Source organism: Pipistrellus kuhlii, unplaced genomic scaffold (assembly GCF_014108245.1).
Source record: "Pipistrellus kuhlii isolate mPipKuh1 unplaced genomic scaffold, mPipKuh1.p scaffold_m20_p_68, whole genome shotgun sequence".
NCBI lineage: Eukaryota > Metazoa > Chordata > Mammalia > Chiroptera > Vespertilionidae > Pipistrellus > Pipistrellus kuhlii.
In genome coordinates, this window is record NW_023425571.1 from 135,487 (window position 1) to 159,740 (window position 24,254).

General features: G+C 67.6%; 1 protein-coding gene across 1 annotated transcript in view; it reads right to left on the bottom strand.

Annotated features, from left to right (window-relative positions):
- Window positions 1-1,707: 1,707 nt before the first annotated feature.
- ADAMTSL2 (ADAMTS like 2) overlaps window positions 1,708-24,254 on the bottom strand; it is a 28,177-nt gene continuing 5,630 nt past the window's right edge. Inside the window, 14 exon segments of the mRNA XM_036420472.2 lie at window positions 1,708-1,792; window positions 1,912-2,046; window positions 2,767-2,911; window positions 4,355-4,531; window positions 5,184-5,354; window positions 7,477-7,632; window positions 7,903-7,934; window positions 7,937-8,121; window positions 9,257-9,383; window positions 14,054-14,151; window positions 18,371-18,710; window positions 19,278-19,620; window positions 21,129-21,304; window positions 23,313-23,393. Coding sequence (XP_036276365.1) covers window positions 1,913-2,046; window positions 2,767-2,911; window positions 4,355-4,531; window positions 5,184-5,354; window positions 7,477-7,632; window positions 7,903-7,934; window positions 7,937-8,121; window positions 9,257-9,383; window positions 14,054-14,151; window positions 18,371-18,710; window positions 19,278-19,620; window positions 21,129-21,304; window positions 23,313-23,393 — 2,165 coding nt within the window. The 3' untranslated portion in view covers window positions 1,708-1,792; window position 1,912.

Below are 24,254 nucleotides of genomic sequence, written 5' to 3' on the forward strand. Positions count from 1 at the left end.
CGGGGCCGGGAGGGGCGCTTCCTGTGGCTTCCTGTCCCGTGTTCCTCCGTCCTTCTGCCCTCTGCGTGGTCTCAGAGGTTTGGAACGAGAGAAGCACCGGCCGTGTGTGCCCTCAGCACTCCCAGCAGAGCAGAAGCCAATAAACCGACTTCCACACCGCACACCGCCGCCTCCGTGCCCCCTGGGAGCTTCTGCGGGAGGGCACAGCGGGGGCCAGGCGGAGCTGGCCTCTCCGTGCAGCCCGGGGCAGGCTCTGCCCAGCAGGGCAGCTGCTAAAGCCACGTCCGTCCGTCCGGGGCCCCGGGGGCTGTGTCCAGCTGAAGGACGGACCAGGGACCCGGACGCTGAGCTCCGGGCGCCGTGGCGGTGACGGCGGGTCCCCGGTGCCATGTCAGCACTGCCCGGGAGGGCAGCGGCTGCACAGACTGCGCTGGCCTTTAGGACGGGGACAGGGGCGCTGGCGAAGCCCCGGGCACAGCCTGGCACACAGCGGACACAGCAAGTGCTGGCCGGAAGGAGGACACAGGAGAGGGGAGATGGGGAGGAGGGGGAGCTGTCAGGGGTCAGGGACAGGACACGGGGTCACAGAGACTCACCTCCCCTGGAAACAAGCCAGGGACCCTGAGCAAGCCCACCCCACGGGCTTCAATGTCACCCCATCACACCCCCCAACCCTTGTGTGTCCCCTGCTCGGGCCCCACGTCCGGGGAAGCAGCCACTTGCCATCCTGCCGCCTGTCTGCCCCCAGAGGAGCCATGGCTGTCCCACGGTGGGGGCACCGGTGCCCGCCCCGGCTGCAGCACCCCCGTCTCCCCCGAGGCCTCTGCCAGCGGCTGCCGCCTCACCTCCCCCCTCCTCAGGGACAGCCCCTCCTGCTGTGGGGCCAGCCTCCACGTCACCTCCTCCGGGGAGCCCTCCTGGGTCCCCTCACCCCCAGTCCATGAGAGAGTGAGGTCCAGACACAGTGCTCCATGTGGCCCACCCGCCTGCCTCATCCCCATGCCCCGCCCAGCGCACCCAGACACGGGCACTTTTCTCCGAGGCTCAGACTGTGAGGTTCACACCAGCACCTGCACCGCCAGGGCCCTCCTAGCGCCCTGGTCCTCCCAGGCCCTCGTGTTTCACTCGCAGCCTCCCAGCCCCAGGTCCCCACCACCAACAGCCTCCAGAACGGGACTCATTTCTGACTCCCATGGAGTCTTGGTGCCCCGACACTCCTGCCTGCGGGCCCCCCACCCTGCCACCTGCCGCCCCTCGGGGCCGCTGCGCCCGGCAGCCCAGCCCCGTCCCAGGTCCCGAGGCCTCGGCAAACCGTCCTCCGGGGGGCGCTGCGCGGCCGGCCTGACTCAGCCACGGCGAGCCCCGTGCCACCATAAATAGACACTTTATTCAGGTGCGGCGCTGGCGGAGGGCGGACAGGGTGCTGGGAGGTGCTCTTCCCGGCTAAAGTGCGGTGGCCCCGAGCCAGTGTGGCGTGGGGAGGCAGCGGGTGCGAGGATGGCCATGAGGCTCCTGTGGAGGAGTCACCATGCAGGCCCGGGCCCCAGGCGGCCCCTCCTCTGCCCGCCCGCCCCCGCCGCCACCCTGGGGGCAGCAGGACCCGCCCAGGGCTGAGCAGCCTTGAGGGGCAGGAGGGCCGGTCACCTCCACCTCTGGGCTCTGGGCCGCGGTCGGCCGGGTGCTGGGTGAGGTGCTGGGGCCCGTCCAGGAGGCCCGGGGTGCGGCTCCCCTCCCGAGAGCCAGGCTCAGTTTCACATCTTCGCGGCCAGGGGCCCGCAGGGAGTGCCCGGGCCCGGGGGCTGGTGTCAGGCCGGGCGCCTGCAGGGAGTGTCCCGGGGGCCGTCTCAGGCGGCGGCTCGGCCGGGGCCGGGGGCCGTCTCAGGCGGCGGCTCGGCCGGGGCCGGGGGCCGTCTCAGGCGGCGGCTCGGCCGGGGCCGGGCGGCCGGCAGGAGCGGCAGCACGCCTTGCTGTAGTACCAGTGGCCACACAGGTTCACCTTGATGGCCAGCGCGCAGTTGGTGCCTGGCTGGTCCTGGCAGCTGTCATCTGGGGAGAGGGGCGCGGGGGGCACGGGCATCAGGATGGGACCGCCCCTCCGCCCCCCCCCGCCTTCAGCTGAGGGAAGGGTGTGCACAGGGCGCCCTGGGGGACGGGGCACCTGTGGACAGTGGTCCTTCTGTGCCCATTGCAGAGTCAGGGGCACTGGGCCTCCCGGCCCACAGCGGGCACCGGGCTCATTTCTCTGCCACCCAATGCTGCCCAGGACCGACATGGGTCCCCATGAGAGGTTTGACCTGAGCAGGGGCAAGAGTGACGTCCAGGGGCCAGGGCTCCCGGACCTCACCCCCAAAGTGCCCCTGGGAGGCCCACAGCGCCCCGTCAGAGCCCAGCTTGTCCACCTCCCCTGTGCCTGAGCCAGAGACACAGTCAGCCCCTCACCCTGCCTCCCACATGCCCAGCTCTGAGGACACCCCCCCCACTGCTGCTCCCCCTGTCCCCCCCTGCTGCTCCCCCTGCCCCCCCCTGCTGCTCCCCCTCCTCCCCCTGCTGCTCCCCCTGCCCCCGCCACCGAGCCCAGACTCTGCCCAAGGAGCAGGTCGCCGTGGCTCCCAGACCCTGAACACCAGCCAGGCCTCACCGGCCGCCCCTCCTGCCCGCCCTGCCCGCCCTGCCCGCCCGCCAGGCTCAGCCGTCCCGGGGGACCTCGCGCCCTACCTGGTGCCCCTGGCTCTTACCACGCCTCCCGGGAAGCCACGCCCCCCTCACCTGGGGGCTCCGTGGGGCAGGGCTGCAGGTCACAGGCCAGCCTGCCCACCGGCTTCACCAGCGGGTCGCAGCCGCGGACGAGGTCGGTCCCCTGGTAGCACTTCACGTCCCGCATCCGCACGCCCGCCCCGCAGGTCTTGGTGCACTGGGGGGAGAGGGCGGGGCCGCCGTCGCCACGGGCTGCCGAGTCCCAGCTCACGCGGGCACACACAGCTCGGGTGACGGGGTGGGGTGGGGGGCACTGGCTGGCGGTCAGGAGGCTGGTCCTCAGCCCCACCAGGCTCGGCCTCAGTTTCCCGCCCGCACAGGAGGGGGTGAGCCTCCGCTCCCACGCCCCCCAGGCTCTCCGGGGCCGGGCCCCGGAGCACCGCTCTCCACTCCCGTCAGGAGCCGTGTCTGCCGTGGGCCGGCTGCACGGCCCCGAAGCCCCCTCCGCGCTCTGTCCAGATGCTGCCCTCGGAAAACCCCGCCGAGCGGCCAGACTCCAGGGACAGCTGCTGACCCCGGTTAGCCCCACGCCTCCCGCCAACAGCCGCAGGCGGCCCCCTGGCTCCCCCGCGCGGCTGACCCCACGTCACCCAGGCCGTCTGGGCCCTGGGCCCGTCCTCCGGCCCCTCCGCGGAGGAGGGGACTCAGCGGGGAGCGGCCCCGCCATGCCCACGCGTGCTCGGCTTGGCATTGAGCGGGGAGGACAGTGGCCTCCGGTGGATGCCCCGAGGAGCCTCTGGGTTGGCCCCGGCACCTCCTCCTCCGTCCGCGGGGAGGGGAAGCAGCTGGAGGAGCAAGCTCTCACCAGCCTCCCACACCCACTGTCCTGCCAGCTCCCCTCCCCTCTCACTGCCATGGGGCAGTACAGGGGGACCCGCCCCCAGCGCTCCCAGGCTGTCTTTTGGGCTCCCCCTCACCCCCGTTCATGGCTCTCCTCCCTTCGGGGGTGGCACCCAGCACAGCACCTGCACCTAGCGGGTTCTGCCCGCCCACAGCTGCCCCCCCCGCCGCCCTCCGCTGAGGCCCAACGCCACTTTCCAGGTGCAGGTTCAGCATGGCTTCCGGGGACCCCAAGCCCTGGCCCAGCCGCACCTGCTGCCCTTCCACCCTCACCTAGCCGGCCCCCGCTGTTCCAAGGAGGCCCCTTGCACCCTGACATAGCTCCACAGCCAGTACCCCCCTCGGCCCCCTGGCTGTGCCACCCCAGGAGCAAGGGAGCTGCCACTCTTCCTCCTGGCTGCCCTCTGCCCCAGCGCCCAGGTCCGCCATGCCGCTGCAGCCGGGCCCCGCGTCCTGCCAGGCCCTGGTTCCCGCGGCCCCACAAGCCCTGAGGGCACAGTGCTGTGAGATGCATGGCTAACAGGCTGCTGTGCGAGGGCAGAAGCGACCCAGACTAAGAGCGGCCCAGGCCCAGCGTTGCAGGGATCCCAGAGGTGAGATCCAGGAAGGCTTCCTGGAAGAGGGGGCAGAGTTGAGAAGCTTTCGGGGACGGAAGTCAGGATGGAAGCTGACGGGGAGATGAGGGGCACCTGGGGCAGGCGCAGAGGTACTGGCCTCGGGCCTGGCCCCGGCGGCTCCGAGGGCAGCGGCAGGTGCTCACCTCAGACCACGGGCTGGTGTACCACTTGAAGCAGGGCCTCTCGAAGCACATGTTCTCCTCGGGCGGCTTGGTGGCCAGCCCGCACTCGGGGCCGCTGCGCGTCTGCGGCTTCCCATTGGCCAGCTCCATGCATAGCACCAGCCGCTTCTTCACGCCACGGCCGCAGGTGGTGTTACACTGAGCCGGGGACAGACAGGGTCAGAGGCCAGGGGTCAGAGGCCAGGGAGCAGATGGGGTCGGAGGCTGGGAGTCAGAGACCAGGATATGGCCCATGCGGCTCCGGGGGGAACATAGCCACCGGGGGACATGCTGAGGCGGGTGGCATAACGGCCGAGAACTCTGCTCCATCACCATTTGGCCCCAAGCGGGTTTGGTCAAAAGCAGTTTAGCAGAAAACCGGCTGTTCTGAAACAAAACGGCCCATGGCCATTTGGCCCAAGATGCCCTGGGGCCTGGCGGCCGCCGGAGCCAGCCGGTGGAGGACCATCCGGTCTGGAACCGCAGGCTGTGACCCTGACATTGGTCCTGAGAACAAGGGCCCGGCGGCCAGAAGCAAGTGACCCTGCCCCCCAGGTCTCCCTGCGAGTGGGGAATGTGGGGCCCTGGGGAGCGGGTAGGGGAGGCGGGGAGGGGACATCCGGACACATCGCTGAGCAGCTGCCTACTGAGATGGGGAAGTTTAAGGAGTCCTCCTGCCTCTTTGCCTTTTTCTACTTCAGATGAGTTTCTAGCGGACTGTGCTCACAGCGGCCAGCGAAGCCCTCAGTTTGAACTCGTGGCTCCCAGCCAGGTGCCCTCCCCCGGCCGGCCAGGGGGCTCAGACACTCACCCGCTCCCAGTCCTGGGCCAGCCAGTGGGCGGGGCAGTTCTTGTCCCCGCAGGGGTGGATGGCCAGCGGCTTGGTCTCCATCTGGCACTGTGACTCGGGCACCACACGCCCGTCGCTGGTCTTGCAGTACACGTGCCGGATCATGCGGCCCAGGCCGCAGCTGCCGCTGCACTGCAGGGGGACGGGGGACGGGGGGCAGGGGGACGGGGGGCCGGGGGGCGGGGGGGCAGGGGGACGGGGGCAGGGGACGGGGGACAGGGGGGCGGGGGGGCAGGGGGACGGGGGGACAGGGGGACGGCGGGGGGCGGGAGGCAGGGGGACGGGGGCAGGGGGGCGGGGGGGCAGGGGGCGGATGGATAGGAGGGCAGGGGGGCAGGGGGGACGGGGGGACAGGGGGGCGGGGGGCAGGGGGACGGGGGGGACAGGGGGCGGGGGGGGCAGGGGGACGGGGGGGCAAGGGGCAGGAGGGCGGATGGATAGGAGGGCAGGGGGTCAGGGGGGCGGGGGGGCAGGGGGGCAGGGTGGGCAGGAGGGCAGGGGGGCAGGGGGACGGGGGGGCGGGGGGTAGGGGGCAGGGGGATAGGGGGACAGGGGGTCAGGGGGGCGGCGGATAGGAGGGCAGGGGGGCAGGGAGGCAGGGGGACAGGGAGGCAGGGGGCGGGGGGCAGGGGGGCAGGGGAATAGGGGGACGGGGTCAGGGGGGCGAGGAGCAGGGGGGCAGGGGAATAGGGGACAGGGGGGCAGGGGGTCGGGGGGTCGGGGGGGCAGGGGTCAGGGAGACAGAGAGGTGGGGGGTAGAGGGGTAGGGGTGCAGGGGTGCAGGGGGCGGGGGGCAGAGGGGCAGGGGGGCAGGGGGACGGGGCGTCAGGGCCCGCTGCCCCCAGCGCCCTGACGTCATTCCCCAGAGAGAGGACCCCCCTCCTGCCCCTCCAGCATGGGATGCTGTTGCCATGGTAACTACGTTCCCAGTTACATTTTCTGTTCTAATTGCAGAAATGCCGCGTGCTGGGTGGGAAGCACACAGAAAAGCATCCTAAAAGCCCAGGTGGGCATCTGTGTGCCCGGCACCCAGCGGGCACCTGGGGGGCACCTGAGCGTCTTTCCTGCCAAGAGGGGCAAAGATGGACATTGGGGGGGGCAGGCAGCGGGTTATAAAAGGGGGGCAGACAGCGGTTATAAAAGGGGGGCAGACAGCAGGTTATAAAGGGGGGCAGACAGCGGTTATAAAGGGGGGGCAGACAGCAGGTTATAAAAGGGGGGCAGATAGCGGGTTATAAAAGGGGGGCAGACAGCGGTTATAAAAGGGGGGCAGACAGCGGTTATAAAAGGGGGGCAGACAGCGGTTATAAAGGGGGGGCAGACAGCGGTTATAAAAGGGGGGCAGACAGCGGTTATAAAAGGGGGGCAGACAGCGGTTATAAAGGGGGGGCAGACAGCGGTTATAAAAGGGGGGCAGACAGCGGTTATAAAGGGGGGGCAGACAGCGGGTTATAAAGGGGGGGCAGACAGCGGGTTATAAAGGGGGGCAGACAGCGGTTATAAAAAAGGGGGGGCAGACAGCAGGTTATAAAAGGGGGGGCCAGACAGCGGGTTATAAAGGGGGGACAGACAGCGGGTATAAAAGGGGGGGCAGACAGCGGTTATAAGGGGGGGCAGACAGCGGTTATAAAAGGGGGGGCAGACAGCGGGTTATAATGGGGGGGCAGACAGCGGGTTATAAAGGGGGGCAGACAGCGTTTTTAAAGGGGGGGCCGGACAGCGGTTTATAAAGGGGGGGCAGAATAAGCGGGTTATAAAAGGGGGGACAGGACAGCGGTTATAAAGGGGGGCAGCAGCGGTTATAAAGGGGGGGCAGACAAGCGTGATAAAGGGGGTCAACATACAGCGGTTATAAAAGGGGGGCAGACCGCGGTTTATAAAGGGGGGGCAGACAGCGGTTATCAAGGGGGGGCAGGCAGCGGTTATAAAAATGGGGGCAGGACAAGCGGTATATTATAAATGTGGGGCAGACAGCGGTTATAACAGGCGGGGGCCGACAGCAGTTCTAAAGGGGGCAGCCAGCGGTTATAATGGGGGGGCAGACAGCGGGTTATTAAGGGGGGAGCTGCGGTTTGTTTTTCAATGGCGGCCGTGGGCCCCGGTCTTTGGATCGAGGTCTGATTCTTAGTAAGGAGGAGAAAGGCCGTTCTTCCCCCTCATCCTCACTCGGGGAAAGTGGGAGCCCGGGGCACAGCCAGGCAAAGCCCTGGGCCCTCCCCGCCCTCGCAGCGCCCGCCCGGGGCCCTGGCTTCACCGGCCCCCAGTCCGAGACTGTCCACTGGCGGTCACAGGGGGGCCCCGTGCAGTCCTTCTCCCGCTTGGGCCTGGTGTTGGGGTCGCACAGCTTCTCGTCCTCCGAGCAGCGGATGTCCCTGGTCACCACGCCGCGCTCCCCGCACTTGGCCGGGCACTGGGAGCGGGAGCGGGAGCGGTGGGTGGGGCTGCTGCGGCACAGGCCTGCCCCCCGACCACCCCCCGCACACAGCCTCCCCTCCCGCGCCCCCCTCCCCCTCCCGCGCCCCCCTCCCCTCTCCCGAGCCCCCCCCCTCGCGCCCCCCCCCGCCCCCCCCTCCCAATTCCCGCGCCCCCCCCTCTCCCTCCCGCGTCCCCCCTCTCCCTCCCGCGCCCCCCCTCTCCCTCCCACGCACACCCCTGCCTCGCCCGCCCCCCGCCCGCCCGCGCACTCGGACCACTCGGACATCTCCCACTTCGCCCGCAAGTTCCTTGGTTGCGGCAGACCGTGCGCTCCTCGGGCCCACGGCATCGGCCGCCTCGCACATGTTCGCTGTACACGGAGCTGTCGAAGCCGGGCGACAGCATCTTCCAGCAGCGCACCGTGCGGAACTGGAAGCCCTCCCCGCAGGTGCGCGAGCACTCGCTCCAGCTGCTGGTCTCCCACCTGCGAGGGGGGGGGGGCGGCTCGGTGACCCGCTTCCCTCCTACTGCCCCCACCCTCCCCCACCCCGCCTTCCGCCCCCCCACAATCCCCATCCTCCCCCCACCCCGCCTTCCGCCCCCCACACCCTCATCCTCCCCCACCCTCCCCACCCCGCCTTCCGCCCCCCAAAAACCCCCATTCTCCCCACCCCGCCTTCCGCCCCCCACACCCCCCACCCTCCCCACACCCCGCCTTCCTACCCCCACAACCCCCATCCTCCCCCACCCCGCCTTCCGCCCCCCACAACCCCCATCCTCCCCCACCCCGCCTTCCGCCCCCCACAACCCCCATCCTCCCCCACCCCACCAACCATCCCCACACCCTGAGAAAACGCGACCCTGCTCGCTCCCTGCGGACCAAGCCAGACAGGACAGGCGAGGCCCCTCAGCGGGGCTGCTGCCCGGGGACCCCACGCTGTGGGAGCACCTCAGTGGGTGCGGGGGGACCTGGGGTGGGCGCCTGGCCTGCCGGGGGCTGTCTCTACCTGCTCCCACCTGGCCTTCCTGCTATGTGCGTGGGAGGAGGCGGGGTCACCTGAGTGGGAGGGGAGGGGTCCTGTGCGTGGGGTGGGCGGGGCCATGTGAGTGGGAGCAGAGACCGGGTGGAGAGAAGCTGGGACAGCAGGGCCGTGGCAGAGCAGGGACGAGGCGCCGCTGGTCCCATAGGACGGGTGACAGGGGCTGGGCCTGGGCCCGTCTGGCCGCTGCTCCAGCTCCAGCTCCGCCCTGAGCCTGGCTGGAGGGGGGCACGGCCGGGCTCCCGTCTCTGACCACCAAGGAGGCCGGACAGAAGGCTGGGCTAGAAGGACGGGGCCTCCCCTGTCCCCTCCCCCCATCACAGGGAATCGGAGGTGTAATCCCTGGCAGAGGCGTCACCCTGGTGCAGAGTCATGTTCAGAAAGGTTTCTCCTCTGCCGAGAAGGCACTGATTGAACACCTACTGTGTGCAGAGCTCAGTGACAGAGGCACTGCGGACGGACGCAGAGGGACCCTGGCGGGCAGGTGGGTGCGGCCCCTCCCCGCCCACCCCGCCCACAGAGCCCCCGGGGGAGCAGGATCCAGACTCCACCCCACACACCCCGCGGGCCTGGCAGTACCTGGGCTGGCACTCCCGCCCGGCACAGAACTCCTGCACCGGCTCCGGGCGGGTCAGGGCGTCGCAGTAGCTGTCCTCCACCTGGATGCCGTCGTAGCGCACGCACGTGGCGTAGGTGGACATGACCCCTGGGTTCAGGGAGGGAAAGGCTGTGAGCACCGGGCAGCCCCCTGGGGGCCCCCTGGCCGCTCAGAGCCCAGCGCCTGGCTCACATGGAGACAAGGACAGCAGCCAGCTGACAGACAGGACAGGAGGGCTCAGGGCTGACCTCTTCTCTCTGCACCCCTCCCCCACCCAGCCAGCCAGGCTGGGCACCAGGTCATGTGTCACAACCTGGGCTTGGAATAAACTCAAACTGGCCTCGATAAAGCCCGGGCAGCTGGGGTCACTGATTTCCAATCATGCAGTAACTACCATCTATGGGTGAGTGGGCGGGTGGATGGTGGATGGATGGATAGATGGATGGATAGGTGGGTGGATGGATGGGTTGGTGGGTGGGTGGATGGATGGATAAGTTGGTGGGTGGATGGATGGATGGGTTGATGGGTGGATGGATGGATGGATAGGTGGGTGGGTGGATGAGTTGGTGGATGGATGGATGAATGGATGGATGGATGGATGGTTGGATGGATGGGTGGGTGGATGGATGGGTTGGTGGGTGGGTGGATGGATGGATGGATAGGTTGGTGGATGGATGGATAAATTGGTGGGTGGGTGGATGGATGGATGGATAGGTTGGTGGATGGATGGATAAATTGGTGGGTGGGTGGATGGATGGATGTGTTAATGGGTGGATGGATGGATGGATGGATAGGTGAGTGGGTGGATGGGTTGGTGGATGGATGGATGGATGGATAGATAGGTGGGTGGATGGATGGGTTGGTGGGTGGGTGGATGGATGGATAAGTGGGTGGATGGATGGATGGATTAGGGGGTGGGTGGATGGGTTGGTGGGTGGATGGATGGATGGAATGGATGGATGGATAGGTTGGTGGATGGATGGATGGGTTGGTGAATGGATGGATGGATGGATGGATGGATGGATGGATAGGTGGTGGATGGATGGATGGGTTAGTGGATGGATGGATGGATGGGTGGATGGATGGATAGGTTGTTGAATGGGTGGATTGGTGGATGAATATGGGACAGAAATCTAACCATTCCAGCCCTTCCCAGCCTCCTGGATATTATAGCTCTCAGACTCCTGCCCTTCTGTGGCATGTTCTAGTCCCCACCACGCTCTCCCCAGACCTTCTCTCTCCAGTGCTGTGTGTGTCTCTTTCTTGGGCCCCGCCCCCCCCCGCGTCCCTTGGCCCCTTCATTTGCCCTTCCTCGCTCGCTCTCTGCTGCTCTGCCCTCCTCCCAGCACCAATGCCTGGCACCCGCTGGGCACAGGCCACCCTCACAGCAGTGGTGGGTCCCTGCCAAGGAGGCAGATGACTTAGGGTGGCAGTCAGCATTGGTGGCAGCTGGTGGGGGTAGGTTTGCTATTGTCATTGTTACTGTGTGTGTGTGTGTGTGTGTGTGTGGAGAGAGAGAGAGAGAGAGAGAGAGAGAGAGAGAGAGAGGGAGAGAGAAAGAGAAAGAGAGAGAGAGAGGCGTTCCTGAGTGATGGAGAAGTAGAACCCTCCCTCTGGGTGGCCAGGCCCCTGGAGGAGGCCAATGTGCCCGGCCCCTCCCCCCTCCCTGCGGTGCTGAAGGCCAGCATCCTGCCTCCGATCTCCAGCTGGATGGAGTGAAACAGCCTGGCCAACAGCCCCCTCGGATCTTCTCTGTTCTGGGGGGACCAGCCCGGCTGCAGGCACTGGCCGCTCCGCCAGCACTGGGCTGCTCCGCCTGCAGGCCTCTCAGTGGGGATGGGGGGGGGGGGGAGGGGTAGGGGGAGTGGAGAGCAGGGGGGCGGGGCTTCAGGGCTCAGATATCAGCTTCGGGGCCCAGAGAGGTCCCGGCAGGAGGAGCCGCAGACCCTCACCCAGTGCCCGATTGTTCATTCACTGCTCGCCCCGTGGTGACCCACAGGCCCCTCAAAAAGAGACTGGAGCCAAAACCGGTTTGGCTCAGTGGTAGAGCGTCGGTCTGCAGACTGAAAGGTTCCAGGTTCGATTCTGGTCAAGGGCATGTACCTGGGTTGTAGGCACATCCCCAGTAGGGGGTGTGCAAGAGGCAGCTGGTCGATGTTTCTCTCTCATCGACGTTTCTAGCTCTCTAGCTCTCTCCCTTCCTCTCTGTAAAATTCAATAAAATATATTTAAAAAAAAAAAAAGAGACTGGCATTCAAGTCCCAGCCCAGTCTCCCTGGTGGGGTGACATGAATCCCCTCAGACCCTCCAGGCCTCAGCTTGCTCGTCCCCAAAATGGGGGGATCCCCAAGAAGCCGGGAGAGTCAGAGGACAATGTTGGGGCCCCTCTTCATGCCGCAGTCTTGAGCACAGAGCCTCTCACACCTGCCTAGATGGGGACCCCTCCCTTTAAATCGGGGATCACGAAACAGAGGGGATGGAGCTAGGGGTGCCTGGCTCCCGTCCCGTCACCCCGGGCCCTGGGGGGGTGAGGGACGGAGGGACCTTTGAATCATTGAGACTCAGTAAGAGTTCGCCCGCATTCCACCCTGGCGGGGAGCAGAGCGGTCTCCAAGGAAAAGGAGGAGCGCTGTGCGGCTGAGCCGGGGGCAGGAGGTGTGCCTCGCTGCCCCAGAGGCCTTCCGTGAGCTCCCAGCAAGGCCTGGGGCACAGGCCCCGGGCGGACAGGCCCCTGGCGGACAGGCCCCGGGCGGACAGGCCCCAGGCACAGGCCCCCGGAGGACAGGCCTCGGACGGACAGGCCTCGGACGGACAGGCTCCCGGGCGGACAGGCCCCGGGCGGACAGGCCCCCGGAGGACAGGCCCCCGGCGGACAGGCCCCGGGCAGACAGGCCCCAGACGGACAGGCCCCCGGGTGGACGGGCCCCGGGAGGACAGGCCCCAGGCACAGGCCCCCGGCGGACAGGCCCCGGGCGGACGGGCCCCGGGCGGACAGGCCCCAGGCACAGGCCCCCGGCGGACAGGCCCCGGGCGGACAGGCCCCAGGCGCAGGCCCCCGGCGGACAGGCCCCCGGCGGACAGGCCCCCGGCGGACAGGCCCCGGGCGGACAGGCCCCCGGTTGGACGGGCCCGGGCGGACAGGCCCCAGGCACAGGCCCCCGGCGGACAGGCCCCGGGCGGACGGGCCCCGGGCGGACAGGCCCCCGGCGGACAGGCCCCGGGCAGACAGGCCCCGGGCGGACAGGCCCCGGCAGACAGGCCCCCGGAGGACAGGCCCCCGGCGGACAGGCCCCGGGCGGACAGGCCCCCGGTGGACAGGCCCCGGGCGGACAGGCCCCCGGCGGACAGGCCCCGGGCGGACAGGCCCCCGGCGGACAGGCCCTGGGCGGACAGGCCCCCGGTGGACAGGCCCCGCGGACAGGCCCCGGGCGGACAGGCCCCGGGCAGATGGGCCCAGACAGACGGGCTCTGGACAGACAGGCCCTGGGCGGTGAGGGCCCGCTGTCTCCATAACACTGCAGTCAGACAGCCCGTGCCTGGGAGGGTCGCCACCCCCAGCACCTGGCCTGGCCTCGCTGCCGTGAGACGGGGCTTTGAGAGGAGCCGGCCTCGGTCTGGGACCAGATGCACAGCACGGAGCGTGTGGAGGGTGGTGAGGGCCTGACCCCGTGTCACATCCGTCCCCGTGACCACCGTGGCCAGGTGCTCGGCCCGCTCTGAGGTGGAAGGCAGCTCCCAGAGGTTAAGCATTGGCCAGGGGTCCACCAAACGAGGCACCTCAAGCGCTCGCTGACCACACTCAGCCTGGCTCGTGCCCTGGCCGGTGTGCTCAGTGGATACAGCTTCGGCCTTCGGACCCAAGGGTACCTACAGGTCAAGGGCACCTACCCTGGTTACAGGCCCCGGACAGACAGGCCCCCGGAGGACAGTTTAGGGTTAGGGTTTATGTAGGAGGCAACCAATCGATGTGTTTCTCTCACATGGATATTTCTCTTTGTCTTTCCCTCTCTCTCCCACTCTCTCTAAAAATCAATGGGAAAATATCCTCAGGTGAGGATTTAAAAAAAAAAAAAAAGGCTGCTTGCATCCTCCTGGTGTCAGGGGTCAAAGGGCGTGCTCCATGCCCAGGAGGCAGGCCCCGTGATGCCAACAGAGGCCGCAGGAGGAGTGCCCACACCTGGACCACGGCTGCTCAGGTGCGGCCAGTGGCTGGCGTCGTCCTCCTCGCTGGCCAGACTGCAGGGGCGTCCAGCTGAGGGGAGGACCCGGGACAGGACCCCAAACCCAGCTCTGCAGCCCCAGGTGCAGTGAGGTGGCATCGGGTCTCCCTCTGCATCTGCTGGCTCTGACCTCGCAGCGCCCCCCGGGGAGGGTAAGGGGGAGGGGCAGCAGATGGAGCCCGGCCCCTGGTGGCTTCGGCCAGTGCCTCGGTGTGGGGGCGGCCAGCCAGTGGGCAGACAGATGTGGGTTCAAGTCCCGGCTCAACACTTGCCTGCTTGTCAGGTGCCACCCAGGGTCTGGGTCCCCCTCCCCGCTCCTGCCTGGATGAGGTCTGGGACCTTGAACGAGGCCCTGGGTCCTAGACCAGGTGGGTCTGTCCCCCCCTCCTGGAAGCTGTGAGCACCACCACCCAGCTTTCTTCCTTTGAGCCAGAGGGACATCTGCTCTCTGAATGACCGCGAGGAGGAGCATCTGGGGCATGCATCACCCCGGAGGCCCACCCTCTCTCCGTGCCCGCCCCACGGAGCCGCCCGGCCCAGGCCGCGGCCCAGCGGTACCTGTGGTGCAGGTGGCGCTGCAGGGCTCGTGCGAGGACAGCTTCCACCGGTACATGTCCGCCGGGCTCACACCTTGCTTGCGGGCCTTGGGCCTGGTCCTGGAACAAGGGCGAGCAGAGACGGGGTGAGAAGCGGGACGCGCACTGACAGGCTCCAGCTCTCATGGGGGCGGGGGGTGTCCTCCCCGGGGGGGGCTGTGTTTCAGGGGACAGCACCCTGTCCTGAGCCCCAGGCAGTGCCCCACCGTGAGGGTGAGAGCGCCCACGGCCTGGGCCGGGAGGCAGGAGGGGCCCAGGGCGGTGTGGATGGGACTGAGTCCAAGCTCCCTGCACTGAGCTCGCCGCGGCTCCTGAGGGCGGGGGGGGGGGGGGGGAAAGGTGGGCCACACCAGCCTCATAACTCGCCCACCTCCCCGGAAAGGGCGTCAGAGCGCCTCTGTGCTGGGACCGTGCTAGGCTCTGCCCTGCGCCTCCCCAGCCAGGATTCCGATCGAGTGGGGCCACCAGCCACTCGCCTCCAATTATCAAAACAGAAAACCCGCAGACGGGGGCGTGGCGGCCCCCCCGACGCCGCTGCCCAGGTCTGCCGGCTGCTCCGCGAGGAGAGAGGCACGCGCCTCCGCCAGCGACCAGCCGGGATTCTTGGCCGGAGCCCGGGCGGCTGGAGCCAGCTATTGTTGGGGCTGCTGGCTTCCCTGAGCCAGGGAGTGCTGGCCCGGCCTCCACATCCGATGTGGGCTCCTCCGGGGCTCGGGGGGAGCAGGGGGCGGCCGTGGCCGTGGCCGTGGCCGTGGCCGTGGCGAGGCGGCCGCTCCCGGGGCTCGGACACGGCGGCTCCGCTCCAGTGGGCCCACACTGCCCGGCCCTCACCTCCCTCCGGGGACCCCGCAGTGGGGCATTGCCTCCCTGAGGTCCTGGGTGCTGCGAGGAGGAGCTGACTCACAGGGGAAATCGGGTGCAGCCTCAGGCCCAGGAAGCAGGACAAGCCCCGAAAGGCCTTCCAGCTCTGAGGACCAGGAAGTAATGAGTGAGCTGATGAGGCTGCGTAAACGGCGGGGGCGGGGGTGGCGGGAAGGCGGGGGGAGGTCGCAGGCAGTGCGCAGCGAGCAGTGGCTGGTGGCCCAGCTGCTCAGCCTGCAGGGCCCCCTCCCCCGGTGGCTTCACACCAGGGCGCCCAGAAAGGGGAAATGCCCCACCATCCTCCTTAAACATGAGGGGAGCCCGGCTGGTGGGGCTCAGCGGGTGAGCGTTGACCTATGACCCAGGAGGTCAGGGTTCGATTCCCGGTCAGAGCCCATGCAGGGGGGGCTGTGGGCTCCATCCCCAGTGTGGGGCGTGCAGGAGGCAGCCAATCCGTGATTCTCTCTCATCACAGATGTCTCTCTCTCTCTCTCCCTCTCCCTTCCTGTCTGAAACCAATAAAAATACATTTTTTAAAAAGGAGGAGAAAGTCAGGAACTATATCAATAGCATTGTCATAACTATGCCAGGCGGGTGCTGGCAATATGGGGGGGGGGGGGGACACACTAAACACTAGGATTGTCTCGCTGCTATGCTGCCACCTGAAACCAACACAGAATAACACCGAATGGCAACTGCAGTTGAAAAAGAAGAGAAAAACATGAGAGAAAACGTGAACCTGCGCTCCTCCCACTCGCCCGTCCTGGTCCTGTCACCTGAGAGCAAAGGGCCTGAGCCACCGGTGAGCAAGGCCTGGGTGGGGAGGGGGACCAGGGAGATGGCCCCTCACGCCGGATTGGAAGATGCTGAGCTGTGCCGCCCGCCCCCACTCTCCTCTCAGCAGCTGCGTCTCCTCAAGAACAAAGGCCACGCATGAGGAGGTCCCGCCCGGCCTCGCCCCCGCACGGAGACAGCCATCTTAATCTAATTACACGCTCCCCGCAGGCAGGCGTGACTCACCGCCGGGGAGGGTGCGGTTTAAAATGAACTCGGCTGTCAAGCAGGAAGGGCACTTCTCGGGGGCTGCCACCGTGGGCGCACCAAGGCCACACGCTGACCTGACCAGCCCTGCACGGAGGGTCCCACAGACTCGCAGACCAAGAGGACGGACGGACGGCTGGAAATGGAAACTTTAGCACCAACAGCATTCGTGGGACTGTCCCTGCCCACGGTCACCCTGGACCTCCTCAGTCTGCCTCTATTTTGCATCTGTAGTAGCTTACCTGCCGGCAGGCCTTGGCAATAGCAGTCATTCCCCTTTCTCCGCCCCTCCCTGCACAGAGACCCCCAGCGCCGTTACCTGTCAGCCTTGGCCGCTCACTGCCCTGCACCCGCTGAGTGAAGAGGCCCGTGTCTGTCCTCCCATCTTTTACCCAGAGCCGGGGCTGTCCCTGGGCTGCCCCCTCCCCAGCGCATCGCCACGTCAGGTCACCCCCGGGCTTCCCTTTGGTCCTGAGGCATAAACTCCGGAGCTGGTCCCCGTCCCCCAAACTGCTCCTGACAGGTGTCAGTTCGGCTGAAATCAGCTCAGAACGATCCCTGCGGGTCTGGGCACTTCTCCCGTGGGCGCCGCATCGCTCTCCGCACCAGCGCGGCCCCATAAACACCCGGGAAACCCCGGAACCCAGCCCTTCACCCGCCGCTGCCGACGGCAGGGCTGGCTGGTGACTGCCCCTGGCGCTGGGCAGCTGTGACCCCGGCCTCCATCCCACCCCGCAGGTCAGGCCCCTCCCACTCTGGACAGGTTAGGCTCCTCCCACCGGCAGGCCAGGCCCCTCCCACCTCAGTTAAGCTCCTCCCACTGGACAGGTTAGGCTACTCCCACCGGCAGGTCAAGCTCCTCCCACTCCTCTGGTCCCCTCCCGCGGTGCCTGTTTGTGAATGACCAGCAGGCCACCGGCTCCGCTCCCCCCCAGGCTGGCGGACACTCGCTCCAGCGTCTGGCCTGGCGTGGCCCCCTCATTGCTGGGCCGTCCTGAGAAGATGAAAATAACCTTTCCTTTCTGGGCCGCCCCTTTGATTTCGCCCTCGGGGAGCAGACGGACTTCCTGTGTTTGGACAGCTCGCCCAGACCCGGCTATTTCAGGCTGTCAGCCTGGTGGTTTCCCGCCTCTGCCTCGGCCTTTATCTTAAAGGACCATCTTTGGTCACTGCCTGCTGGCCCCTTTGATGGCTGCCCGCGGGGGCGGCCACCTCCCCGCCCCCCCGCGGCCTGGGCCTCTCGGGGGGTGACAGTCCATGGTATGGATTTCTGGGATGCCACAGCCCCGGGAACCCACGTGCCCACAGGGGTTGGGGTGGGGCGAGAGTCAGTTGGGATGGGGCAGGGAGAATCTAACTGGCTGAGGACCCAGAAGCCTGTGCCCGCCTGGCCTGGGCGTGCTTGACCCCTGAGTGCTGGGCCCTGGGCATCCTCTGTCAAGTCCTCCTTAGGATTGGGGAAACTGAGGCCCAGGGAGGGTCCCAGCGAGTCTGAGTCCCGCCATAGGCAGAATGGAGCCGGGGACTCAGGTCTGCAGGGGTCAGCCCAGCAGGGTCCCTCTCCACCAGCCAGCTCTGGGGGAGGGGGCGGCCCGGCGGGCCCTACAAACCCAGAGGAACCACAGGGATGCTCTGAAATGAAAGCTCGCACCGGGAGCCGTTCCTGGCGGTAACCCCGCCCCAGGCGGGTCTGTGCCCTTTCTGTGTCTGCAGGACTCTACAAGCTGCACCTGCTGGCATCCGTTCAAACCAAAGGCCTGTTTCTCCCTCACAAAGGTCAGTCCTTACCTCACCTGCGCTGCCTTTGGATTTTATTTTTGCATCTGTGATCACATACCTGATCACATGCCTCTGGATGTCGAAGTAATTATTTCTCCCGAGCAAAGGTCTGTCTTTTGGCCGTTGTCTTTTTTTTTTTTTTTTTTTTTCCATTTAGAAAAAATAACAGACCTTTGGGATGTCAGAGTCCCTTCCTTTTTTCCAGACCCCCCAAAGCACCCCTCGCACCATCGCAGAGACCACAAGTCCCCTCTGCGTTGCCACCGCCTTAACCTGTAAACTGCTAACCAGCACCCACCCACGTGCAAGCAGTGCGCCCGTGTGTCCGGTTACCTGGTAACCCAGTCCCAGAGACGTCCCCGCTGGCTTTCTCCCGCCTCCCTCCCCTGCAGCCCCCGTACGAAGCCCCCTCCTTTGATTGCAATGTGTAACATAAGGTGCAAACCTATTTTATACCAAAACCCGGGCCTCCGACCTCCTGCTCGGATCCTTGGGGCGGGAGAGGGGGTGGGCGGCATGGCCAGCCCCCGACAGCCCATGCGAGGCCTCCCTCACCCCGCCCCCCCCAAGCCCCGGCCCGGGCAGGGGCGCCTCCCACCTGGCCTTGTGCGTCCTGTTGCCGGCCGAGGCGGGCAGGCCGGCGCTGGCATTGGGGAAGGCGGCCTCGGACGAGCTGTTGGTCACCCGGTCGCTGCTCAGCTCCAGGAAGGGGCCCTCGCTCTCGCCGTAGTCCTCGTACAGGCTGTCGGCCGGGGCGCCCTGCACAAAGATGCTGTGCAGCGTCTCGTTGAAGTCGAGCTCCTTGGAGTCGTCGGGGTCCTCGTCCAGGACGTGGCCGGTGATGATGATGGCCGGGAAGAGCCCCCCCGGGGGGAAGTGGGCGTCGGCCTCGCGCTCATCCGTGTCCGTGGGGAGAGCCGTGCTCGTGGCGTTGCCGTCTGCGGAGGAGATGGCGGCTCAGCTTCAGGCAGCCCCTCCCTTGTCGGGGGGGGGGGGCATCGGGGCTGAACCTGGGAAGCCCCGGAGGCAGGTCTCTGCCCCAGGAGAGAACACTTCCCACGGGGAGCGCACAAGCTGGTCTAGGCGGTCGGTGGGGGTCTGCAGTGGGTTGAAGGGGGTCCCCCCAGATTCATGTCCACTCAGAGCCTCCGGAGGTCAGCTTATTTGGAAACTAGAGGCCCGGTGCACGCATTCGTGCACAGATGGGGTCCCGCCAGCCCAATGGGGCCGGACTGTCCCAGGCTGGACTCCCACTCCGCCATGGAGGTCTGTGCGAGGTGAGCAAGCCCTCCCGCTCCAAGCCTCAGTCTCCCCATCTGTCAAGTGGGGACAAGCACTCCCACCTCAAGGAACAAACGTCAGAGGACGGGCGTGTGCGAAGGCCGAGCCCTGAGCGTGCCCGGCAGGCGCCTCTTCCCAAGCTCCTCTGGAGTCTGGGGGGGCCAAAGACCCTCCCCCCAGGCCCCGCTCCCCAGGAAGCCCCTGCCGAACCCCCTTCCGGTTACCTCGGGAGCCCTTGCCCTGGAGGGGCCCCTCGCAGGCCCCGCCGCCACTGGCCGGCTCGCACACCTCGTTGGTCTCCTGGCCCTGGCTCAGCCCCAGGTCCCGGCCGGCGCCCGTGGGGCCGAAGAGCCGGTTGTCCAGGCCCAGGCGCTCGGGGGAGGCCTGGCCGTAGAGCGAGCCGTTGTGCTGCAGGAAGCCCAGCAGCCGCGGGCCGTCCAGCTCCTGGCCCTCGGCGCTCTCGGAGGCGGGGAAGCTGTAGTAGGTGGGCCCGGGCGGCAGGCGGTGGGCGTGGTGCAGCGTGTACTCGAAGGTGATGGAGGGGCTCCGGCCGTTCTGGTTCCACACCTGGAGGGGGGAGGGCTGTCTGTGCTGCCGCCCTCCCCCGGGCCCCGAGCGTGGAGAACAGAGGCTCCCGGGAGGCGCGGGAGCCGGGAGCCAGGGGGAGGGCGGTGGGGGACGGGCAGCGGGGGGCGTGGGGACCGGCCCACGCCCCCGAGCAGGGTCCCTGAGGAGCAGGGCCCCCACTCGGCTTCCCCGGAGCAGATCAGCGCCACCTCAATGGATGGTCCGTGGCCACTGACCATGGCTCTTCCCGCCCCGTCCGCAGGGTAGCAGCTGCCGGCTCCCCCGTGGCCTCACCGCCTGATGGGGCTGCGTCCCCCCATCTCCCCACCCTGTCACGGTGCAGCTTCTGGTGAGACACGGGCCGGCCCCTGGCATCGGCCAAGAGGGGGTGAGCGGACGAGCCCCAAGGCGATGACGGTCCCAGCCAGGCCCCTCCCCAGAGACTCCCTCAGCCCAAGGGGCTGCCTCTTGAAGGTCATGACCCTTCCCCAGGCTCCCCAGTGGCTGAGCCAGACCCCCCCCCCCAACTCAGATGCCCGGAGGGGCGACACTGCCCACAGCTCCGGCTGCTGTCTCTGCCGCCCGGCTCGCGCCTTCCCTGCCCGGTCCTGCCCCGCAGTCCACACTGGCGCTGCCCGGAGACCCCCAAGCCTCCTGCACACGCACCTCCAGCTCCGAGCGCCGTTCCGTTCCCTGGGGACCTGGCCTGCAGGTGGCCTGTGGCCTGGGGGAGGGCGCAGCCTGCCTCGGACGCTCCGAGGGGAGGTACAGATGCGGGCACACACACCCCCCCCCCCCCATGCTGGGCCACCTGGGACGCTCCTCAGCCCAGCAGCAGCGAGGGAGGGCAGCTGCCTGGGACCCCTCGGGCACAGGCGGTGCACAGATGGCGGCTCTGGCACCAGCCCGCCTGCACCCACGCCCCGCTGCGCCCCTTACAGTTCTGTCACTCATCCCTGTGGCCGGGTCCTCGGTTTGTAGCGTGAGGTTCCGAGGGCCGCCCTGTGGTGGCTCCGTCCCACGTGTCCCCCGTCTCCACGAGAGGCCTCGGGGCGCCAGCACTGCCCATCCTGACGGCCCCCCTTCAGTGCCGTCCTCTCGGCGCTGGGACGCCACCACGACGGCACACGTTCCCAGATCCAGCCAGGACAGCGCCTGGCAGGCTGGGCGGTCAGGCCGGCACCGGCTCCTCACGCCCGCGCACGCCCCGCCCAGGAGCCGTGAGCGCCCGGGGGAGGCCCCGGCCCGCAGCCGCGTGGCCTCGGCGCCCAGGACCTGGACAGCCTTGGCCGTGAAGGAAACCACATGGAGGGTGTGCCCCCGGGGTGAGGGGGTCCTGAGGCCCCGTCTCCCCATCCAGCCTCCGTCCTCAGGGCCCATGTGGTCCCCGGGGACCCGCACAGACGCCCCGAACTGCCCACCCCGGGGCGGGGGACAGTTAACACAGGGGGCGGGAAGGGGAGTCAGCAGACGGACAGTGGGGCCAGCGCCGCCGCCCGCGCACCCACCATGACGTTCAGGCCCTGGGCGGTGGGCCCCCGGGCTGCCATGTACTCGATGCCGGTCTCGTGCACGTCCACAGGCCGCCGGTACTTGACCACGGTGCCCGCGATGCGGTAGTCCTTGGGGCTGTCCACCTTAAAGTTGCCGTTGAAGAAGTAGTTGCCGGACTCATCTGCAAGGGCTGATAGGTAAAAGCTGCGGGTCACATGGGCCGGCCGGCCGGAGGGAACCGTGGCCACCCCTAACCCGCTGACCCTCCCAAGACACCCTGAGGACGGAAAGCTCACGCCTCGGGGACTGGGGTCCGTGCGCACCAGCCTGGGGCCTGGCCAGTGGTGCCCAGCACCACCCCCATCTTTCCTTCCCCATCCTCCCCTCCCCATCCTCCCCCCCATCCTCCCCTCCCCATCTTCCCCTCCCCATCTTCCCCTCCCCATCTTCCCCTCCCCATTTCTCCCTCCCCATCCTCCCCTCCCCATCCTCCCCTCCCCATCCTCCCCCCCATCCTTCCCTCTCCATCCTCCCCTCCCCATCCTCCCCCCATCCTTCCCTCTCCATCCTCCCCTCCCCATCCTCCCCCCCATCCTCCCCCCCATCCTTCCCTCTCCATCCTCCCCTCCCCATCCTCCCCCCATCCTTCCCTCTCCATCCTCCCCTCCCCATCCTCCCCCCCATTCTTCCCTCTCCATCCTCCCCTCCCCATCCTCCCCCCCATCCTCCCCCCCATCCTTCCCTCTCCATCCTCCCTTCCCCATCCTCCCCCCCATCCTTCCCTCTCCATCCTCCCCTTCCCATCCTCCCCCCCATCCTTCCCTCCCCATCCTCCCCTCCCCATCCTCCCCCCATCCTTCCCTCTCCATCCTTCCCCCATCCTCCCCTGCCCATCCTCCCCCCATCCTCCCCTCTCCATCCTCCCCTCCCCATCCTCCCCTGCCCATCCTCCCCCCCCCCAATCCTTCCCTCTCCATCCTGCCCTGCCCCATCTTTCCCAGGCTCCATCGAGGCCCGGGATCTCCCATGTGTCTGCTTCAGGCAGCGGATGCCGGGCCTGGAGCGTGCGGCCTGCCGGGCGGGGCCTGGAGCCTCCTACCCACCCAGCCCTGGCTCTCACAGGCCTCCCTCAGGCAGGCGGTGAGGCCGGTGCTGGGCTCCGCTCCCCCAGCCTGGTCCCCGCTGCCCTCACAGCCCTGGCCTGTGCAGATGGTCCAGAATCTGCGAGCTCCCTGCCTCCCCACCCCCAGATCTCAGTCCACACCCTCCCCTGCTGCTGGCTGCCCATTGGGGGCACCTCCTGCCACTCCTTCTGCCTCCTGAGCCTCACTCCTCTGCCCGGAGGCGGGCCCCACCGTCAGCACCGCCGGCTTTTGCCTGGTCTCCAGGGACGGGAGCTCACTACCTGACATCACGTGGCCCCCGCCCCGTGGTCTGAGCGCAAGGTCCTTCCACACCTGAGCTTTCCTGTGACCCCCCCCACACACATACACACACACACACACACACCCCCACACACCCACACACCCACACACACACACACACACACACACACACACACACACACACACCCACACCCCCACACACCCCCACACCCACACACACACACACACACACAGACTCACATACACACACCCACACACACACTCACACACACACACACACACACACACACAGACTCACACCCACACACATACACACACCCACACACACACATACACACACACACAGACACACACACACTCACACACACACACACACTCACACACACACACACAGACTCACACCCACACACATACACACACCCACACACACACATACACACACACACAGACTCACACACACACTCACACACACACAGACTCACACACACACACACACACACTCACACACACACTCACACACACACTCACACACACACACACAGTCACACACACTCAGACACACACACACTCACACACACACACACACACTCACACACACTCACACACACACTCACACACACACACACTCACACACACTCACACACACACACACACACACTCACACACACACACACACACACACCCCGGGCCTGTTCCGGCTCCTGCGGCCCATCTCTCCCAGCAGGAAGGGACCGGGTCCACGCCCCTCCTCTGCCACCCAGGCCGCCCCACGCTGAGCCCACGCCGGGCGAGGCGGCGCCCGGCCCGGCCTACCCAGCACGTCGGTGGACTTCTTCCGCTCCACGACCTGGATGTCCCGGGCGCCGGCCGGGATGTGGGTCACCAGCGAGTAGCCTGGGGGGCGGGGGAGAGGGGGACGGCGGTGAGCGGCGGATCTGGCCACCGCCTCTCAATGGGAGAGGCAACCAGAGACTCGAACCTGCAGCCGAGGTGCGCGCCCGTGACCGAGAATCAAACCTGCACCCTCCGTCCTCGGCTGATGCCCTGAGCACTGAGCACCACCCAGGCAGCACTGGCTTTGGGGGGGGGCAGCCGTCGTGCTGGCCAGTTCCTGGAGGTAAAGGTTGCCACGTGGCCGATGGGTGCTCCCCAGCGATGCCCCTGGGCACCTCCCCGGCTGCCGCGTGGGCCCCCGGACAGGTGCGTGTCCCGGGGCAGGGAGATCAGGAAGCTGAGGCGCATTCATTTACATGTGGGCGCACGGACGCTCCTTTTCCCTTAGCGCCAGCTCTGGCCGCCCCGCAGGCCCCCGGGGACGAGCGCTCCCACATTCGCCAGGGAAGGGGGCAGGCCGGTGGTGGGGACCACAGACTCGCACCCGGGCCACCTGGCTCAGGCCCAGCCGCCATTCCCGGCTGCGTGGCCAAAGGCAGCTCCTTAGCCTCTGTCCCCACGTCCGCCTCGGGAGCTGGTGCAGGGGCAGGCGCACCGGGGAGGGATGGGGAGTGAGGGGCAGGCGCACCGGGGAGGGATGGGGAGTGAGGGGCAGGCACAACGGGGGGGGGGGGCGAGGATGGGGAGTGAGGGGCGGTACACCGGGGAGGGAGTGGGGGACAGCCCAGCAAGCCTCCGGCAGCCTCGGTGCCTGCACACAGTAAGGTACTCAGAGAGGAGGCGCGACTGAAGGCCCATCTGCGTCTCCCCGCCCGGGACCTGCTGGAGGCCCTGCAGGCAGGTGTGTGACAGGCAGGGAGG